Genomic DNA, 18,369 nt, shown 5'->3' on the forward strand with positions numbered 1-18,369 from the left:
GGGCACCTGGGTGGCTCAGTCGTTAAGCGTCTGCCTTCGGCTCAGGTCATGATCCTAGGGTCCTGGGATCGAGCCCCGCATCAGGCTCCCTGCTCGGCGGGAAGCCTGCTTCTCTCTCTCCCACTCCCCCTGCTTGTGTTCCCTCTCTCACTGTGTCTCTCTGTCAAATAAATAAATAAAATCTTTAAAAAAAAAAAAAAAAAGATCAGGGGCAGGCTAGATGATTTCTTGAGTATTTGAATCTCTGATTTAGAATAAGGAATAAAAAACAAAAACAAAAACCAGCCAGCATCTGGAAATTCAAGAAATCATATGAGAACACATTTATAAAAAGTTATCTTTTGGTAAAATTATTTATATAAAACTTATAGCTAATATAAGAAATTATGATTATTTGTGCAGTTAGAAGTATTTCAAGCTAACACAGGGCCTGGTACAAATGACAATTTACCATTCAAGAATCTATAGAGAGCATTTTAATTACATTTCTCAATAGGAAAAAAATGTAGCTGTCATTTATAACCATGTGCTAAAAAAAGGGAATCTTTTTTTTTTTTTTTTAATATTTATAGGGGTGATTCATCGCTTGTGAAAGTGAATATCTCTATTGCTTCCGGCTACCTCATTTCTGGTATGTGATATGTTGGCCACTCTCTTTCTTTTTAAAGTACTCATGGGATTTTACAAAGAATACACAGTCTATGCTTTTGGTTTATTTATTGGAGAAGTCACTTGTAGGACCCATAAGAGGAAAAAAATACCTGCTGTGATGGTAGAACATGAAACATTTTTCCTGTTGGCTCTCTGGTTCTCTTTGACAATAGAGCTGCAGAGTGGGGCCTCAGTTAGGCCTGGGTATTTTTTTACTAGCGATGGTCCATTTTTTGGTCTACAGGGTCTCTCAGGTGGAATTCCTGGGAAGCTAATGAAGTTTAAGCATCAAAGTTTCTCTCACTTGTAAGGGCCCTTGAAATGTGTTCTTGTGCTTGCAGTTTTGTATTGTTTGGGGAAAGTTCACAAAAGGAAACTGTTTTAGCCATGATCAGTTAAGATCATGGACTCTTTCTACTCCATGTTTCCCTCTGTCATATTTCTCCTCCTGTGGGAAGGGGTTGGAATAGCCTTCTATACTATGAGACAAAGGAGAAATTAAGTGAGAATATACCATTTAAACTTTTTGAAAAGACATTCTAGACAGTCTCTGTAAGACAAGAGAAAAAGAACAGACCCCTGATTTGGACATTTTATATAGGGAACCCTATTATATAATTTTTAAATGTAATAAATAGCTGAAAAATACAAATAAAAATAATGGGATATGAAACAAAAGTGATAAAGATGAGTGATGGACTCAATAGAAAATTTTCTGCCATCAAGAAGTGAATTATAACAAAAAGATTAAATTATACCAAAACACACCGTAATTCATTAGGAGGAAGAGATAAATTTCAAATTAAAATAGTGAATAGGTGATTGGATTATTTGATGGCCCAATTAAAAGAAGAGTGAATCATGTGAATACATTGGAAAAAAATTTGCTTGTTTGGCACAAAATGCTGTCATTGACAAGGATGACACACAATTTATAGTACACCTCTCGCACCGCTTCATGAGCCTTGTCCGTTCAGAGAGTAGTCACCACCCAGAAAGTCTTGTATGAAAGAAACTTGATAAAGGTTTCCCCAAATAATATAATACTCTGAAGCACTTAAAAATAAGAATTATGAACTGAAACCGACTTTTCTAAACCAAGCTGAATGAAAAGTGAATTCTTTTTATTCTCTCTATGGAAAATATTACAAGGTCATTATCATAGAAATTGGTGACCAAAGAGGGTACAGCCACAATTCATCGGGAAAATATATCTAGAGAGGTCTATCATGCAGTCAGTTACTAATAGTGTTATATTTTCTTGATTTCCACATTTGTACTGTTTGTTTTCTCTTTAAAATTTATAATCTGATCACTTTTTTAAAAATAAATATTCACATCTAGTTTTGTATCAGTAATTTTCATTTTTTTAATATATAAAAGAAGGTTCCCATATTATATAAGCTCCAGTCCCATAAGCCTTGAATCCTCCCCTGGTTTCCATCCATGATAGCCATTTGTCTCCATGTCTGCCTTTCACATGTAGCCATTTGGTAAAGAACATAGTTGTGTTAACATTTTGAGAAGTTTCTGTTTTGTTAAACATTCTGTTTTGTTAAGGGAAACTATTTTCGGAATCATGGTGTTTAGTTTCAGGATCTCTTAAGGAGAAATTGAGGCCTTGACCTCTTTCTTTGCATATCTTTTTAATAGTTTTAGTTCTTGTTTTTGTTTTTGTTGCTATTTTGAATTAATATTTAATCATATCCTTTGTTAATTTTTAAATATAGTTTGTTGAATTTGTGTTATGAATGAGTTGGTCATTTTGTACCTTTTCTCCAGCCATCTTATCTGTGTGAGTTGTTGTAGTCACAAACATCAGTAATTTAAGCTTATTTAAAAATTATTTTTATTCAGTAACATTTCCGTTTTATTTAACCCTGGAAACAAGTTATTCATTTGTACTTTCAACCAATATATTACCTGTGTGGTGGGCACTGTGCTGGATTCCCACACCTGGTCCTCGTCCTGGGAGGTCACAGTAGAGTGGGGGGAACAGTCGTGTGGAAGCAGGTACTTTACAATAAGGTGGGTAACTGGACTAGTGAAGTATGAACAAAGTGCCGTGGGCTCAGTATGGACTGTGACAAGTTGTTAAGGAGGAAAGTTAAATACACTGGGAAAAGTACAGCCTTCTTCCTATGTAATATCTCACTTATTTTTCCTTCTTTCAGATTTGTTGATTCTCATTTTGTATTGGAAAGTGATTGGTGACAAATATTTTATAATTCACCATTGTACAGCGCTGTATGCATACCACTTTGTACTGGTGAGTGCCAGGATTTACAGTAGCCTGACAAGTAGACAAGATGGGGAGTGATGACTTAAGGGTGAACAGAAATCAAAACTTACAGTTCTCAATTTATAAAGACCAACTCCAGATGCTTTCAGGGATCGCTGTTGTGATGTGTTATCTTGTTTATTAACAAAAATAATGACTTGTGTGTTTGTATTAGTGTGTCTATTTGGATTCATAAAATTTAAGGCAGATAACCCCAATTTCTCGAATTTTCACTTAAAACCTTTAGGATCACGTAGCTATTGACATCTGCCTGTCTCTCTAGATGCATTTATGACTTAACAGCCAGAGCTAGGAATAGATTCTTATATAACCAACTACAATATTTCTTTTCTGTTTAATTCTTGTGCAATTACATGTATATATGTAATTACATTTAAGTAGGCTGGAGCAGTGGGGGAGTCTTGCTCAGAGACTTCATCAGAATTCCAAGACTGAGCTAATAGAGGGTACTCACAGCAAATCTCAGGCAGTAATGCATATTAAGTTTTATGTCTAAAATTATTTTTCTACATTATATATTTGTAAATTAGCAATTTTATATCCCTTGTATGTTTGTTAGGTTTCTCTACAATCAGTTGTTTTTCAACCTAGATATGCCAACAGTCCCCAAATAGATATTTGGAAATAATAGACATATGTAAACTAGAATAATATAAATTTTTTTTTTTTAGAGAGAGAGAGAGAGTGTACATATGTGCATGCATGCAAGAGAGAGAGAGCAGGGAGCAGGGGCAGAGAGGGAGGGAGAGAAACACAGGCTCCAAGCTCAGCTCAGTCTCACAACCCTGAGATCATGACCTAAGCTGAAATCAAGAGTCAGCCACTTAATTGACTGAGCTACCCAGGTGTCCCTAGAATAATACAAATTTTATGTAATAGTATGGTATACAATTCTATGTTTTCTCCTTTTTAAAACTTAAATATAACCACTGGATTTTTTTTTCTTATTTGGTATTACTAAAATCCTTATATTATTGGACATCTGTGATTATTTGGAGGGTTTTTAAAAAATTAATATAAATGTATATTAATAATATTCTTCCACTTTATATTGACCCCCACACAGATAGCTGGTGAATAAGATGTGAATTTGGCATTATTTCTGCAAGAATCAGATATATAAAAATATCTCTCTTTATCACCCATTAAAGTCATAAATTAATATAAATGTTTAAAAAACTATGCTAGTTTTAATGCTATAAATAAGTGCTTATGTATACCCAAAAGGTATCATTAATCACTTTATTTTTCTGAACCAGTAGGCTATTTTTACTGGCATTTCCTACTGTTTGTCTTCTTTTTAGATTTTAATAGATTATAAGTCATTATAAAATAAAGACTTTTACCTTTCACAGGTCTTAAGTTTTTGGTGTACAAGCACTTGCTTCCTAACCACTTGCTTAAAAAAACATGAAAGCTCACTAACAAAATACTGATTAAATCTGGGAAGAATGTGTGGGTGCCCATGTGAGTTTAATATCATGCTGCAGTGCAGAAGTATGTTCTCTGAACATGCGTCACAAATAACCATTGTGCTATGAAAAGAATATAAGCCGATGAAAGATAACAGGTTACTTACGTGCATTTGGAAATGTGAATACGATGAGCTGCTGTTCTTGCTCGGCCCCTGAATCCCAGGCTTGGCAAAAGGCTGGCTGGGTGTGGATTGGTGGGTTGAGTATTTAATTATGTGGGATGAATACTGTTTTCTCTTTGGACTTTTATGCCTTTATTAAAAAAAAATCAAAGTGCAAAGAAATTAACTCTTGCCTTATTGATAAGAAAATCAGCCGCAGTGTTTTCTGGGGATGATTGCTTTTTTGGTGGCTTCCTATGTTCTGTTGTATGAAATAAATGAATGGTATGAGGTAAATTTATCTGATTAAAGTGATTCTATTCAGAGGGAAACAGAAAAAAATTAGAAAATAAATGCTTATAGATGTAGTGATCCTTTGTCATTTATAGATTTTACATTTCCTGTTTAAACTATAGAAAAATTTTTGTTCCATGCAGTAAATTCCCATGTCACTTTGTGCAATTTAAGTAAGGTTAACAAAATAATAACAGCAACAACTACTCTTATTTTGTATAAACTTTTATGAATTTCTTCACTTACATGATGAGAACTGGTATGTGGAAGCATTTTGACTTGATAAGTATGCAACTATTTAAGCTGTTTATAGTAACTTCTTTTCTTAAAAGGTTTTCTTTTTTTTTTTAATTTATTTATTTAAATTATTGCTCCACCCAGTGTGGGGCTTGAACTCACAACCCTGAAATCAAGAGTCACATGCTCTTCTGACTGAGACAACCAGACACCCCAAAAGATTGTCTAATTGTAACTAAAACTTAGAGACAAGTTATCTGTAGGTTTTAAATGTATGCTCTACTGAATAGTTGAAAAGTAAGATCCTCTTAAATATAGGTTATTTAATAGGTTATATATAGGTTATATAATGTCTTGATCACTATTTTTGTACCTCTCTCCAGTATATTTATTGGAGTTTTAAAATTCTCTGGTAGAGTAATTTAGAGCTTAAGGAATCTTCTCTTCTGTCTATATAGAAAGGTAAAAATCCTACAGATTTTTTTCCTAGTATTCACCTTTCCCCCCCTCAGTCAGGATACTAATTATTAGGGGAAATGTGACAGGGTAATTTCTTATCATAAGGGACGAGAATACAATTATGCTTTAAAATCCTATTTTTAAGGATAAACCACTGTCTTTTGTACTCCTGATCTCTTTGGTGGCCTTCATTTTTTTCTGTGTTTCTTGTGGATCACACCATTCCCCAATCAAACCACACCTTTAGATAAAAGTTAGAGTATACTTGGGGCGCCTGGGTGGCTCAGTTGGTTAAGCGACTGCCTTCGGCTCAGGCCATGATCCTGGAGCCCTGGGATCGAGTCCCACATCGGGCTCCCTGCTCTGCAGGGAGCCTGCTTCTCCCTCTGACCCTCCCCCCTCTCATGTGCTCTCTCTCTCTCATTCTCTCTGTCTCAAATAAATAAATAAAAATCTTTAAAAAAAAAAAAGAGTATACTTGGAAAACTTTTGAACTTGAAAAGAGCACCACTATACATACTTTCCCCAACTCCTCTGCATTATTAAACTACCCTGGAATCTAATCATTAAACCATGCAGCTGCAATTGAGGAAGAAAATTTGGTTTCCAAGGCTCTCAGTGTATTTATTTAAGGGAATTAGCTGCAGTGTGATACCTTGAGGGTGAGAATTTGTTTCTTGTTTAATGTTATACCCCAGTGTCTACATTTTAAAAACATTTTGCAAGCATTTATGAAGTGGTATTGAAAAATGAAAGACTTGTTATGTCAGAAACGGTAAAGCTGTAATGTATATCAGGAGAGAAGAATTAGAAAAATACCGGTCTTAGTTTTAGTCAAAAGAAGAATTTCCACAGAAGTGCCATGAAAGAAATGCCATGACTCACCAACAGTTTATCATTAACAGTGTTAAACTGTTAAAATGTTTTAAGATGACTTGAATAGTGTTGCCTGTTCTCAGTTACACATAAATAATGTATTTCCTCCTTTTCTCCCATTAGGATAGTCTTAAAGAAAAATTTTAGGTAACTATCATAGCTGTTAGAACAACATTTCAAAAGATAATTTCCAAAATTTAACACTTTTGTTGACTAGGTATGTATTAAAATAGCCACCTAATATAGCTTACTAAAGCAAGATTCAATAGTAAGGTCTGTGTGATTTCTGTTCCCCACTAAATTTACATATGAATAAAACACGTTAAATAGTTAAATCAAAGAAAATATTTTAAAAACTGGAATAATATGTTAACTCTTTTTCTACTGAAATAAAACATTGTCAACTTTTCTTGTAATGAGCAATAGACAGGCAGAAGTCAGTCTGAGAAATTGTTTTATTAGCCTGCAACAAATAATACATTATATGTTAATTTAAAAAAAAGTAAAAGAAAATATGGTGAGGAAAATTTAAAAAAAAACTGTTTTATTAGTATTTGTATAGCTTACTTATTTAAATCTATATGCAACCCCAGTTATACAATTAGCTTGTACTTACTACTAATTAAGGGATTAGTCGTGGTAAAAATGTTAAGTGGCCATTTAAAAAATATGTGATATATGTGTGTACATATATGTAAAGACCTACATACACACAAATATATGTTGTGTTTGGATTTTTGGAATTTGCTTTAATATTTACTTTTTATTATAGAATACCTGATGTGACTATTCCCCCTATTTGATGAACATAACCAGGCTCCTTAAGACCTTCCTCTGGGGTGCCTGGGTGGCTCAGTTGGTTAAGCGACTGCCTTCGGCTCAGGTCATGATCCTGGAGTCCCAGGATCAAGTCCCGCATCGGGCTCCTTGCTCGGCAGAGAGCCTGCTTCTCCCTCTGACCCTCCCCCCTCTCATGTGCTCTCTGTCTCTCTCATTCTCTCTGTCTCAAATAAATAAATAAAAATCTTTAAAAAAAAAAAAAAAAGACCTTCCTCTGTTTTGGTTTAGGAGGAGTTCAGGGCTAGCTCTTCCCTCCTTGCCCTGTGGTTGCTGCTTCATGCTCTTTTGTGGGCACAGAGCATCCCCTCAGATTTGCATAGTTGGATTATCTTAGAACTGTTTCCCTTTCTCTCTCTAACCTGGCCTGTTTTTTGAAGCCTATTTCCTTTCAATACCAGAAAACAAAACAGTTCATATATTGGACTTATGTGTGATGATAAAATAGATGTCAGCTGAGAGCATTGCCATGTCTACCCGAGTCAATATTTTGTTCTTAACTAGGTTTTTTAAAAAGCAGTCTTACCATATGATCCTCCTTATGTGATGTGCTGGAATAGTCAAATCCATGGACACAGAATAGTTACCAGGGGCTGGGTGCAGGGGATAAAGTTACTGTTGAATGGGTGAGAGTTTCAGTTTGGGGATATGAAAAATTTTGGAGGGCGCCTGGGTGGCTCGGTTGGTTGAGCGACTGCCTTCGGCTCAGGTCATGATCCTGGAGTCCCGGGATCGAGTCCCGCATCGGGCTCCCTGCTCAGCAGGGAGTCTGCTTCTCCCTCTGACCCTCCTCCCTCTCATGCTCTCTGTCTCTCATTCTCTCTCTCGCAAATAAATAAAATCTTAAAAAAAAAAAAAAAGAAAAATTTTGGAGACTTAAACACTTAAAAGTAGTTAAAAGGGTAAATTTAATGTTACGTATATTTTACCACTTTTTTTTTTTTTAACAAGCCTATCAAATGACTGAAACAAGGCTAGGAAGGAGACCTAATAATATGCTGGATGATATATTACATTTTCAGGCTGGAGCAATAGGCTGAAACAAATAGATGGAACCTAACAGTGATAAATGTTAGGTTTTGCATTTAGGTGTGACAATGTATAAGAAGGGAAGAATGACCCAGAGGTGATAAATGACCAAAACTTCAGTTGTACCAATAGCAAGTCACATCTGCTTTAAAAGAAAGCTGGTTTCAAATTTAGACTCTATTAGGGGAGGCAGAGCATCCAATTCAAACAAAAATGACAGTTTTCCTGGTTAGACCACACCCAAGCTCATTATCTGGTGTCCCGGACCTTGCATATGCCTGGTGTGGGGGAGGGGCTGCCAGATAACAGTGGAGATTAGATTAGGAAGCTATTGTCCTGTGACAGTTGAAGGACCCAGAGAGGTCAGCCTACAAAAGATAAATTGTAGGACATGGTAGTTTGGAAATGCCGTTGGGAATGTGAGAGCACTATTAAATGGAAGAAGAGTAGATTTATTCTGGGTTAATTCAGGTGTTTGAACTGGGACCTCTGGGGACAGTAAAAGAGAGGAAGGTCAGACTTCTGTTTTACAGAAGAGACATCCCCAGTAAATAAATAGATGATTATAACAGTGGCCTTTTAAAATAGTTCTACCATAAGATATCTTCAACCAGATAGATATGAAAATAGATATATAGTAAGTAGAAACTTTGGGTAGGAGTTTACACTAAAGTATCTTTGAAGTTTTATTCTGAGATTCTGTGATTCAGCTGTTTTGTTAAAATGATCTGATTTGGTTCTAATGCTGGGGAGCTAGGCAATGGGCAAGTAAGAATAAGCTAAGTTCTGTCACCAACTTCTTAAGTAACCCTGGAAGGAAGGGGTGAAAGCAGCTGGCCTGCAAATCCATTTGCTTCTTGGAAGAAAGGGAGGGTGAGAAAGGAGGGCAGGTGACTCCCATCTAATCTTGTCAGCAGGACCCTTAAGTAAACAGAGTACTGACCTCTGTTAGGAGGAGGAGACCTTAACTCTGAAATGCCTTTAAGATATCCCTGGCTAAAGATCATATGGTAATGTGGGGCACCTGGATGGCTCAGTCATTAAGCCTCTGCCTTCGGCTCAGGTCGATCCCAAGACCCACATCAGGCTCCTTGCTCAGTGGGGAGCCTGCTTCTCCCTCTGCCTCTCCCTCAGAGTTCTCTCTCTCTCTCAAATAAATAAATAACATATTAAAAAGAGAAGATTATATGGTAATGTGAACCTAGGAGCTGTGAGGCCTTCCTCCTTGGAGAATGTCCTCTCGGCTGTACAACTTTCTGGGGGTAGAGGACGGAGATGTTTTACAAGTTAAACTCTCACTGTTTTGTGGGGAACTTCGTGAACCTTCATTTCTTCTGGGCCAGAGATGCCTGTCCAACAGAGGGAAGATCTGGCTTACCAGGTGCCTTTGATGTCCCCCACCTCTCTCTTTGTCCTCTGAATAATTTGATGGCCTCAATCTTTGGAACATTTAGTAAAGCTTAATACCAGGTAAGATCACAGTTTCACATGAATCTGATTTGGCAATCCAGTCCTGTGTGTTAGCTCAGACCTTCGATTGCCTTATAAATAAATAAACAAAAGCCTTGAATGATTAAAATTCAGCAAATAGTTATTAAATATAGGATGGATTTTGTTCCCAAATCTCATTTTTAGATTGATGGTACTCTGAAAAGGGTTTCCATGGAAATGTGTCAGTATAATAACCTATAAAACCTATAATATAACCTATAATAACCTAGGTCAGTATAATAACCTATGAAAAAGCACCTCATTATTGCTACTGCCGAACACAGTCACATTTTTACACAGGTGTCCAGTTTCGGATGCCTGGAACTTCTCTCTAGACCTGGTGGTGGGATAGGGTGCCCATCCCACGCCAGGCCATTGATGGTGGCACAGTATCTAAAACCATGCTAACAGGAGTATGTGCATGATTATTTTAGTTACCCTTCTCCCTTACCTTCTAAAGCTCTAACCCTAGCCACTCTCAGCTGAAGAAAATTAAATTTCCCGTGGTAAGAAAATCCAGATTTTCATAATCACTGGCTAAAAGGAGAATTTTCTTTTAAGCTCCAGAAGGGATCAGACACATCCTGTTTTGTTTTCCCTCATAGAGTCGTGTAGAGGCCAAGGCAAGTACGAGTTTTACTGTAGGCAAAGCTCCTCAAAGGTAGATGGTAGAGGTGGAAACCCCATACTGGCCAGAAGTGAGTTGTGAGTTTTATCATAAATTCACTAACAGTAAAGTGTCAAAATCTGTAATTCATTTATCTAAAAATATTAGACTTCAACCTTTCACCTCTCCCTTTAATAACATCTACCTCATTTGTATTTCAGTAGGTTTTTTTTGAGTAGGAGAGTGGGGGATGAGATAATGAGGAATTACACATAACCTAAAGCTTATCTAATGGTTACCTACGCCCTTAAGTGTGTGCCACGCTTAATGCTCTCACAGGTATACTGGGTTAAACATGGGGCCAGTCATTGATGGACAGGAGCAGAAAATGTAGACGCAAGATGACTGAAGCATAGTTCTACACCCCTGTGTGGTTGCGAACTAAGGAGCTGTGGGGGTAGGGGATGAAGATATGATAGAACCTGTGGGATTCCGTTAGCTAGCTAAGAGTTAAGCATAGGAAACTATCAAAAAATTCAAATAATACATCACCCACTGATAAATCAGTAATGCTCTAGCAATTTAGGGAATGGAAAGATGAGTGTGTTAATTTCTATTAATTTTTTGTCTGAATGTGGATATTTGTAAACAAAATTCTAAGTTTGTTGAAATACAATGCTTAGTAAGTGTAATGTTTTCTAGGTCTGATTCTTCAGGGATAACTACTGACAATACTTGATGTATATTCTTACAGTGAATATAAGTTGTACATAAATTTTCCACACAAATGTATATATTTGTGCTTTTTTGAATTTCCCAAGAAAGCTTTTGTGATAGATGGGACTTACACACAACCTCAAAAAAGAAATTATGTTTAGATCGGCAGCAAAGAGTTGGGGAGAGCTTCCTAGGTCGGAAGCTGTGAGGAAAATCACTGAGGAGAAGAGGTCAGATCTCCAGGGGTGGAAGTAAGGACTTCGGTTGTCAGGGTATGGGGTCTGTGTGCGCCTGATAGTGGTTGTACATTTGGATGAGTCAGATGGGGTCACCTGGTGGAATGAACATTCCACCTCACCAGCCTATAACTTGATACAGTTGGCATATTAGGAAGGTAAAGCTGATGATGATATGTAGAAAAAATACTGCATGGGGGAGGATACACTCTAGGAGGTTCTCAGAATCAATATAAGTGATAGATTATGAAGAATTTAATTTTGGTGGTTATGGTGGTGGTCATATTAATGAAGAAGAAAAATCTAAAAGCTATTTTGTAATCAATAGAGCATGGTGACTAATTTGGATTTCAGAGAATGAAGGGAATGAAGAGGGCAAAATGACCCAAAGCACTAGAGGAGTGTGATACTATGGAAGGAGATGGGAGACACTGGCAGAAAGATAACTTTTAGACGCTATGAGGTCTGTGGCAATAGCATGGCTGTTCCAGGGGAAAGGGGCCCATATGCCATTAGAAGTTAAGGTTTGTCTTGTGGAGGCAGTATGGTCAAGGGCAAGGTCAGGGACCAGAAGAAGGATGATCCTCTACAAGAGGCACAGGAGAACTTCAGAAGGGTAGAAAGAGAACCACAGAAGTATACATTTGGAAAACAGTGGTTAAGGCCCCTTATAGCAACATTGTAATTTAAAAAGCTATGAAAAATAATACATAAACAGAGGCCATTTGAAAAAAACTAATTAGACAGGTCATTCATTTTTATTGGAGGATTAGAAAACATTGACAAGCAAAAAGAAAAAAAGCCCCAATCCCACAACCCAGAGATAGCTATGTTTACTTAATTACCATTTACATTTAGGAGTGTATTTCTATTTTTGTCTTGTGTGTGTATGCATAAGTCAAAAACAGCATTCTGTGTATGACTATGTATTGCAAAAATGGGGTCAAAACTAAAATTTAAAATTTGTTTTACATATTGAAGTATTGCATACAACAAAATAACTCTGGTAATCTTGTGTTAGAAAGCAAGGAACCTATCAAAGACTAATGGGGTTGTGTCAAAAGGACACAGTAACCAACATGAAGGTTGTCCTGTTGGCTAAAAATGTGACATTTTGATCATCAATTAGAATAACTGCTGTGGCCATTGAAACCCATTGACTCAATGAGTTCTTAATGATATTAAAAAAAAAAAAGGAAAGAAAGCAAGGCAGTTCTTGCGTGGGGTCTCTCATGTGGGTGCTGTTAGGTAGCAGTTGGGACTACAATCCCCTAAAGGCTCAACTGGGTTGAAAGGGGCTCATTCCCGTAGCTGGCAATTGATGCTGGCTCTCTGCTGGGACCTCAGCAGGGTTGCTACCTACCACGCCCGTATGTGGCCCCTCCGTGTGCCTTGGGCTTCTCAGGAAGAAACTGCAGGGCTTCTCATGACCTCGCTTCAGAAGGACTCAGAATGTTACTTCCACTGTATTCTGGTGGTCAAGTGAGCTTTCTAGGGCAGCCTAGGTTCAAGGGGAGGAAAATAAAAGCCCACCTCCTGCTATGAGGAGCGTTGTGCACATACAGGGAGGGAAGGAATTGGTGCTGGCCAGCTTCAGAGACTGTCACCCACATCGTATTTGTCATTGTTAGAGAATATTATCTTCTTGCTATGACAGATAAGAATTTAATGCTCACACCTCTATTTCCTTTCCCTTCTTCCTTTCATTGTTGTGAAAGGAGTTTTAGTTTCTAACTTCCTCTGAAAACTTTTATTTCTGGTTCTGTAGCACCTCTTGATACTTTTTAAGGTGAAGATATTAGTGCTCCTATTCTTCCTTTTGTGTCTACTTCACTTCTCAATTTCTGTCATTTGTACTTGGACTTTTGTCTTGCCAAGATTTTAAGCTGTTTACCTTTTACTCCGTAATCATATTAAGTTTTCCTTTATATCTAGTTGATCCTACACAGAGAAAATGAATACATGTTTATGACGATTATATTAAAAGAGTTCACTGCACAAGCAAGATTACATTTCCTGTCTAATTTTTGCTTAGAGTTTCTGATGCCCCCCTTTTTTTCTTGCAACATTTGCCTTTATCATTTAACGTTTAACATTTGAGTTGTTCAATATTCTGGAGGATAGCATTGCATCTCTGCGATCATCTTTTCCCAGCCCTTGGAGCCCTCCATTCTCCACTGCAGTGTGAACAGATTGCTCTCTAGGTTTGCTGCCCAGTGTCCTGGACTTCCTGCCATGACTTTCCTAGTGTGGGGCCACTGTTTCCTGGATCCCATGTCTGTCTTTCTTGGTTCACTCATTCTTTGTACTGCAGCATAACCTCAAATGATTTCCTAAGGAAGAGTGGGAAGGAGGTAAATTCTGTAAGTCTTTTGTAAGTTCTGAAAATGTTTTCATTCTCAGGTCATCTGGTTGGATCATTATCTCTTTTGGTGGCATGTGGATATGTAATCCTATTTAACCAATTCCCTATTGTTATGTGTTTGTTCTGAGTTTCACCATTATGTATAAATCAAGTGAACAGCCTTATATCTTTTCATATTTGTGCCATACACAATTATTTTCAAAGAATAATTCTGTAGAGCGGAAATTCTGGGCAAGTGGTATGTACATTTTTAGGTATATTTATATGTTCTGCTAAAATTCTCTTTGGAAGGTTATCCTGTGCCTTCCAAAAGATGTATGTGCATGTGTGATTTAACTGGTAACTGTGTAGAGATTACTGTGTGCAAATGGTTCTTTTCACCAAGAGATTGGTTGGTTTTTGTTGTTTGTTCTCTTTGTTTTTGTTTTCTGAAGACTGGCAGTTAATAAGGCTCAGGAACTCTGAAGACGGTAGACCAGAATTTTCTGAGCAAATTGGAAATGGTACCTGGAAAGACGATAGACATGTTCTGTCTCTAAATATTTGAAGGGTTATCATGTGAAGAAGAGATTTTGGATTGCCAGGATCAGAGAAGTAGGACTGGCGAGTGGAAGTCAGAGAGGTTGCAGTAGTTCTGGGACTTTTGAATAGCAATCCCAAGATGGCTCCCAAGGCAGCTTTCGGAGATGCTGCACTTCTCACCATGGAGTTGTCCAGGCTGAAGGGCAAATTGGAAGAGCTTTGGTAGATGGGATTAAAAAATCTGTGGGTAATAGAAGTAGGCCATCTTCCGAGGCCATTTCAATCCTACATTGTGATGGTAATGAACATAAAGTTGTCATGAACAGAGTGAAGTTTGGGTTGGGTGAAGTATGGTTGTGAGGTAGAAAGTTGGCATAACCTATTCTGTGAATAAAACAGTTAACCCTTAGAAGTATTTCTTTTCCTTTTGAAATTGGATTTTTTTCTGCAACAGTTAGAAAGTAACATTAACCACTTTCTGAGGAGTGATGTGTTGACATAATTTATGTTTTATAGTGAAATGGCAATAGTGAGCCCACATTCAGTCCTCATTAATTGTGATGGTGATGTGTCATTCATCTTACCTCTTCCTCAGCTGGGCCCTTCATTCCTGTGAAGTCACCCAAGTATCAGTGAGCTGAAGACTAATACATAGACAGGAAGGAATAGGCCTTTTAGGACTTGTCCTGAAACTTAATTAATCTTTCTAATCGTGGTATGAAAAAGTACTAGGTTCAATTTCACCTTTAACTACAAATTTTTTTTCACTTTTTGAGTGCCTTTTCTGTTTTCATATTTTTCTTGGCTGCCATTAGTACATAGCTCATCTTATTCTCACATCAGTTCTGTCATAAAGATGGTATTATGCCCATTTGACAAATGGAGAAACTGAAATTTAGATCAGCTTCGCCCAAAGGCACCCAGGAGAGCTAGGGTTCAAATCCTGGCCTCCATGCCCCAGGCTGTGATCATTTACTGACTATCCCTGCCTCTCCAGACTTAATTGCTTAATTATCATAATGACTTCCCCAAATAGAAAAAGGTTTTGAAAGATTCTAACAGTCAGCCAGCCAAGAAATATTTATGGAAATTCTGCCATCAGCATCGGGATACAGTGGTAATAATCAAAGGGCATTCTTAGACACTTCCATCTATCAGTTAATTCTAACCCTGTCATTCCACTGTTCCACAAAACGGGGCAGATGAGGAAGGTGGCGGCGGCAGCCACATACTCCTAACATCAGCTCTAGTACAAAGTATTCACTGTATTTATAGAGATCTGGTAATGGGGTTAGAGAAATTCAGTAACAGCCACAAGGTCATGCAGTTAATAAAGGGCTCCTTAGTTTGCTGGCATGCTCATTGATAACCTGCTTCCCTTCTGATCCATAGCTAGATCAAATTCTCCTACCTCTTTTTTTTTTTAATTAAAATATAGTTGACATACAGTATCTTATTAGTTTCAGGCTTACATCATCATGATTTTATATTTTTATATATTACCAAATGATCTCCACGTTAAGTCTAGTACCATCCGTCACCATATAAAGTTATTACAATATAATTGACTCTAATCCCCTTGCTGTACATTACATCTTTATGACTTACTTATTTTATAACCGAAAGTTTGTACCTCTTAACTCCCTTCACCCGTTTTGCCACCCTCCCCCTCCCTCACCAATACCCTTTTCCTCTGGCAACCATGAATTGGTTTGTTCTTTGTATCTGTGGGTCTGTTTCTGTTCTGTTTTGCTTGTTCATTTGTTTTGTTTTTTTAGATTCCACATATAAGTGAAATCATATGGTATTCGTCTTTCTCTGACATTTAACTTACCATAAAACTCTCTAGGTCCAGTCTGTCCATATTCTCACATATGGCAAGGTTTCATTTTTTTTTTATGGCTGAATAATATTCCATTGTGTATATATACACCACATCTTCTTTAGCCGTTCATCTGTTGATGGGCACTTAGGTTGCTTCCGTATCTTGGCTGTTGTAAATAATGCTACAATGAACATAGGAGTGCAAGATTCTCTCCGAATTGGTGGTGTTTTTTTTTTTTTTTTTTTTCAGGTAAATACCAAGAAGTAGAATTTAATTTTTTGAGGAACCTCCGTATTGTTTTCCACAGTGGCTGCATCAGTTTGAATTCCCACCAAGAGTGCATGAGGGTTCCCTGTTCTCCATACCCTTGTAAACACTTCCTTTTTTTGTCTTTGATACTAGCCAATCTGATGGGTGTGAGGTGATATTCCCCATCTCTTTTACTTGTCTACCCACTTTTTTTCTGTCTTGCTTCACTAATGTAAATGTATCAAGTTTTGGAAATGAAATATCAGACTTTTTATCATAACACATTTATGATGACCTCTAATTCTTTGCTACTGATCTCTTTACAAAATTAAAATCTGGATATTTTTCTCCTTTTCTTTTAGAATGGAATACTAATATTCTCATCAGAGTGCTCACCCACTCAGAAATAGGTTTGTAGGACTCCTAGGATTTTGGTTTTGGAGGTGATTCTGCTTGCTTCACACTGAGGAGCAGGTGAGGTTCAACTCAGGAAATATGGGCCAGGGCACTGCACTAGGCTTTATGGATAGAACTGTAAAAAGACACAAGGAATATAGATATTTGCAGGGGTAAGCATCCTGACAAGCAGAGAGATCTGTTGAGACACTTGACCCCGCTGGGGATTAAGGAGTCAGGAAATACTTGTAGAGGGATGTAGCTGGTTTGCCTTCATAATGCTATGGGATCTGATGGGGGGCTTTGTAAATCTTCACTAATTACAGTTTCAGAGGAGTAGGGAGGTAGTTTCCCCAAGGGCTTAGAGATTCGTAGGTCATTTGTAAGCTAGGACAGTGGTTCTCTAACTTTAGTGAATATTGGAATCACTTAGAAGGCCTGTTAAAACTCAGTTGCTCATCTGACCCCCAGGGGTTCTGATTCAGTAGGTCTGTGATGGGGCCTGAGATATGCGTATCTAGCGAATTTCCAGGTGATGCTGATGCTGCTAGTCTGGGGACCACACTTTGAGAACTACTGGGTTAGAAATGAGAGAACTAACCATTTTCTTTGGAAAGAGGTTAAAGAAATTATAAGAAAAGCCAGGATGCTGTGCCCAATTTTTATAAACTCAAGAGAAAGTCTTTTCAAAGTGTGGTGATACTGCATTTTGGCTAAATTGAGATGAAAGCAACATATCAGATTTATAATTTTTACTAGTAACTTTTAATATTTAAAGACTATCATAAAGTCAGGTTTTATCTGCTATCAACCTGATACTTTGGTTAATAGTTACTTTTAATTTTATACCAATTTGAAAGGAGTTAGAAGAAATAATTTTCTAAACTCTCAAAAAACCTTAGTATATTGGGGCACCTGGGTGGCTCAGTCAGTTAAGTGGCTGCCTTCAGCTCAGGTCATGATCCTGGGGTCCTGGGATCGAGCCCCACATCCGGCTCCCTGCTCAGCGGAGAGCCTGCTTCTCCCTTTCCCTCTGCCTGCCACTTTGCCTACTTGGGCTCTCTTTCTATCTGTCAAATAAATAAAATCTTAAAAAACAAAAAAACAAAACCTTAGTATATTTCATATTTTTTTGTATTTTTAAAGTTCACTAGAGAGAAATATTTAAAATTGTTTCTTGAAGTTTGAGAGTAAAAGTGTTGCTATGATATTATTTCAATATTTTGCATGACTTTGGTGTGTCCGCTTGAAAATATTTTAGAAATCACAAAAACTTAAAAAAAAATTTCAGTATTGGATCTCATCTTTGGAAAAATGATTTATTTGAAAGGTACAGTAAGTAATTTAGCAAGACTTTGGCTGACCTTTGGAATGTATTAATTCATACTTTACAGTAGTTTGGTCTGTCATACCCTCTAAACATTGGATATAGTTACCTAGAATGCCATAGATTTAAAACAACTAAACAGAAGAAGATTGTTAGAAAAAATAGATTGGAAGAAGAGCTGTCTTTAACTGAGGGCGGAAAGGCAATGTCATAAATGAGAGAATTTATCTTTAAAAATAAGAGTAAATGTTTATTACATACATGAATTCATTATAATAGAGGATTGTCCTAGTAAAAATATTTCTAAGATTTTTGTATGTCTGCCTCAAGTAAGAATCTCACTAAAGTAACTATTTTCCTTGCATTTTTTGCC

The 18,369-nt window shown here is 37.2% G+C and overlaps 1 protein-coding gene across 5 annotated transcripts in view; it reads left to right on the forward strand.

Annotated features, from left to right (window-relative positions):
- TLCD4 (TLC domain containing 4) overlaps positions 1-18,369 on the forward strand; it is a 114,470-nt gene that overhangs the window by 61,826 nt on the left and 34,275 nt on the right. For all 5 annotated transcript variants that reach the window (XR_014145002.1, XM_081818831.1, XM_081818834.1 and 2 more), the window contains 2 exons: positions 573-631; positions 2,826-2,920. Coding sequence is in view for 4 of the 5 variants with exons in the window: in XM_081818831.1 (XP_081674957.1) it covers positions 573-631; positions 2,826-2,920 (154 nt within the window). In the remaining variant the exon portion in view is untranslated. The remainder of the gene's footprint in view (positions 1-572; positions 632-2,825; positions 2,921-18,369) is intronic.

Source organism: Leptonychotes weddellii, chromosome 4, assembly GCF_054177405.1.
Source record: "Leptonychotes weddellii isolate Sample4059 chromosome 4, ASM5417740v2, whole genome shotgun sequence".
NCBI lineage: Eukaryota > Metazoa > Chordata > Mammalia > Carnivora > Phocidae > Leptonychotes > Leptonychotes weddellii.